Source organism: Rhinopithecus bieti, unplaced genomic scaffold (genome assembly GCF_001698545.2).
Source record: "Rhinopithecus bieti isolate Rb0 unplaced genomic scaffold, ASM169854v2 scaffold_20175, whole genome shotgun sequence".
Lineage (NCBI taxonomy): Eukaryota > Metazoa > Chordata > Mammalia > Primates > Cercopithecidae > Rhinopithecus > Rhinopithecus bieti.
The window spans coordinates 1174284-1177595 of record NW_016809984.1 but is presented as its reverse complement, the minus strand read 5'-3'; the positions used below and the strand labels follow the sequence as shown (position 1 = coordinate 1177595).

The window sequence follows — 3312 nt, the reverse complement described above, 5'->3', positions numbered from 1 at the left end:
AATCCTTTTCTAATCAGCACATATTTTTATATGACTGTAATTATACCAAATACACAATTTCTTTAAAAACATTTTGTAAAGTAAAACCTGACCCAGGTCTCCTCCCTTCATCTTCTCCTGCCTCACTGAATTTCAGGAATAAACGGGGCTGTTGAGAGGTCTACTTCCTTCTTTGTAGGCATGCTATCAATATTCTTCACACTTCATTAAAAGCCATAAAACAATTACAACATCATTAGCACAGCCTTTTTAAAAGAAGCTTACTAAATTAAGTCAAACCTAGGACAGTACTCTGCTGTTAGCTTCTGATCCCTGAACACTGGTAAAACCAACAAATGGGGACAACGGGCAATCAGAAATGAGGTATGAATGTAAATGATAGTATACAGGATTGAATAATTAAGCAGTGAGTGGGATCACCTGCACTGGGCTCTTCAGGGGTTCCCAAAATATACTGAATACACTACTCTGCTGCTAGAAAAGAAGAGTACTTGCAGGGTAACATACTTATTGTCCTTAATGGACCAAAGTAAGCATTAAGGGTATCTTTATTAATAAATTTTATGTTTTAAAAGTAGTTTTAGGTTCACAGCAAAATTGAGAGAAATACAGAGATTTCCCATGTCCCCCTGGCCTCCTATACGTGAACCTTCCGCCCATTATCAACATCCTTCACCAGAGTGGCACGTTTGTTACAATTGATGGACCTACACTGACACATTATTATCATCACCCAAAGTCCATAGCTTACATTAGGGTTCACTCTTGGTGTTGTACATCTATGGGGTTTCCACAAATGTATAACAGTTATACATTTGTATATAACAAATACACAAAATTTGTGTTAAACAAATGTGTATATAACCCAAATGTATTCACCCTTACAGTATCATAATGAATCGTTTCACTGCCCTACCAATCCTCTGTGCTCTGCCTATTCATCCCTCTCTTCAACGTCTGGTAACCTCTGACGTTTTCACTGCCTCCATAGTTTTGCCTTCTCCAGATATCAAATTGTTGGAATCACACAGTACGTAGTCTTTTCAGACTATCCTCTTTCACTTAGTAACATACATTTAGGTTTCCTCCATGTCTTTTCATGGCTTGATAGCTCACTTCCTTTTAGTGCTGAATAATACCTATTGTCGGAATATACCTCACTTTACTTATTCATTCACCTACTAAAGGACATCTTGGTTGCTTCCAAGATTTAGCAATTAAGAATAATGCCGCTACATGTGCAATTGTGTGGACACAGGATTTCAACTCCTTTGGTAAATACCAAGGAGCATGACTGCTGGACTGTATATTAACAGTGTGTTCAGTTTTGTAAGAAAACACCCAACTGTTCCAAAGTGGCTGTACCATTTTGCATTCCTACCAATAGTGAGAGTTCCTGTTGCTCCACATCCTTGCCAGCATTTGATATCATCAGTGTTCTGAAATTTTGGCCATTCTAATAGGTACATAGTGGTATCTCATTGAGAATATGCAATATTAAAACAAAAGCAGATGCATACATCTTAACATGTATACCTCTTCCTATTAATGTGGTATAATATTATATGTAATGGAAATGACATGAGAGTGGATAGGTGAATCTCTATTTGTTTATTTTATAAGAAACATACCTGATGATGGAAACTAATGATTCCATTACAAACAGGGCTATTTCATAAGAGTCTTCAAAATATAACAAGATTATCCCATCCACCACCATTTTTTCTTCTATTATATTAATATTATCAAACTTAAATATGATAATACAAAATCCTTCTATGTGCTGGGTAGAGGGTTTACAAAAGCAATGAAATGGAAGTGCATGAGAAAATTTAAAGCCATCCTAGCTTTAGAGAGCAACAATCCGAAAAGAATGAATTAAATAATTTCTTTAAATTACAACATACCATTGTTCTAGGATTTAATTTCCATTTTTCTCACCTTCAAAATAGCTTCAAAGAGAAAAACAGTCATACCTCCTGCAGTGTCCCATCTCCTCCTGCAACAATGATCACATCTGTGTTTTCCATCAGTTCCAGGAGTTTCTTGGCTTGTCCCTCATAATCTGTCTGAAATACCAAGGAAGTCTTTGATAAGTTTATCAACCTAGAGCCACAAGGTTAAAGGTTTAAAAATGTGGGATATCTTCTTTAAAGTTTTACATTGACTCTCTTCATAAATTTTACATAATTGATAGACATGAAAAAAATAGCTATCAAAGCAATTACGTATAGTTGTTACAGTTTTACACTTTTAGAGCCAGAGGGACCTCAGAAACCATCTAGTCAGCTCCTTACTTTGAAAATAAAATTCGAACCCAATAATTTGTCTGTTACACAGCTAGCTAGTCAAAGGCATCATTTCCAGTTCAGTGCCGATTCTATTACATCCTTTATAGGAAGTCAACTGTACATACAAATAGGGAGAAGCAGATGTAATGACAAGAGCACAGATGTCAGAGCCCAAGAGACCTAGATTAAATCTCAACCCTTCTACTTTTTACTGAGTGACCTTAAATTCTATGGATCTTAATTTCCTCATCACTGAAATTATGTATGTTGAGGGAGGGAATAATGATAGCTTCTCTGTAAAACAGTTGTAAAGCAGTCTGTAAAGCAACTAGTAAGGTAACTGTTCATAACTGGTATTGCACTAAATAAAAGGAGGTTATTATTGTTTTGTTATGACCATATATAAAGAAATACAGGTATGATTCAAAGTAGTGACAAAACAATGCCTAAGACTTACCATTTTTATTGACACCATTTGATCTCAGACACATACACAGACTTAAATGAACCATTTAATCCACCAATAATATGTATACCTCTAAAACCAAACACTAAATTTCAATAGACATAATGCAACTAATATTAAAATAGGAAACACTCCCTCCAATTGGTATCACACTATACATACTAATAGATAAAAACTAAATGCCTGGATTTCAGATGGGCTCAAGCACCTGTGGCATTATATATAGATATATGTGTATATATATATATATTATATATTTATATATCTGGGCCGGAGTGGTGGCTCACGCCTGTAATCCCAGCACTTTGGGAGGCCAAGGCAGGCAGATCACAAGGTCAGGAGTTTGAGATTAGCCTGGCCAACATGGCGAAACCCCATCTCTACTAAAAATACAAAAATTAGCCAGGCGTGGTGATGCACACCTGTAATCCAAGCTACTCAGGAGGCTGAGGCACGAGAATTGCTTGAACCTGGGAGGTGGAGGTTGCAGTGAACTCAGATCGCACCACTGCACTCCAGGCGGGGCGACAGAACAAGACTCTGTCTCAGGAGAAA

At 36.7% G+C, this 3312-nt stretch overlaps 1 protein-coding gene across 4 annotated transcripts in view; it reads right to left on the bottom strand.

The window, feature by feature from the left end:
- AGK (acylglycerol kinase) overlaps positions 1-3312 on the bottom strand; it is a 106851-nt gene that overhangs the window by 46724 nt on the left and 56815 nt on the right. For all 4 annotated transcript variants that reach the window (XM_017891058.1, XM_017891055.1, XM_017891057.1 and 1 more), the window contains exon 6: positions 1977-2069. In XM_017891058.1, the coding sequence (XP_017746547.1) occupies positions 1977-2069 (93 nt within the window). The remainder of the gene's footprint in view (positions 1-1976; positions 2070-3312) is intronic.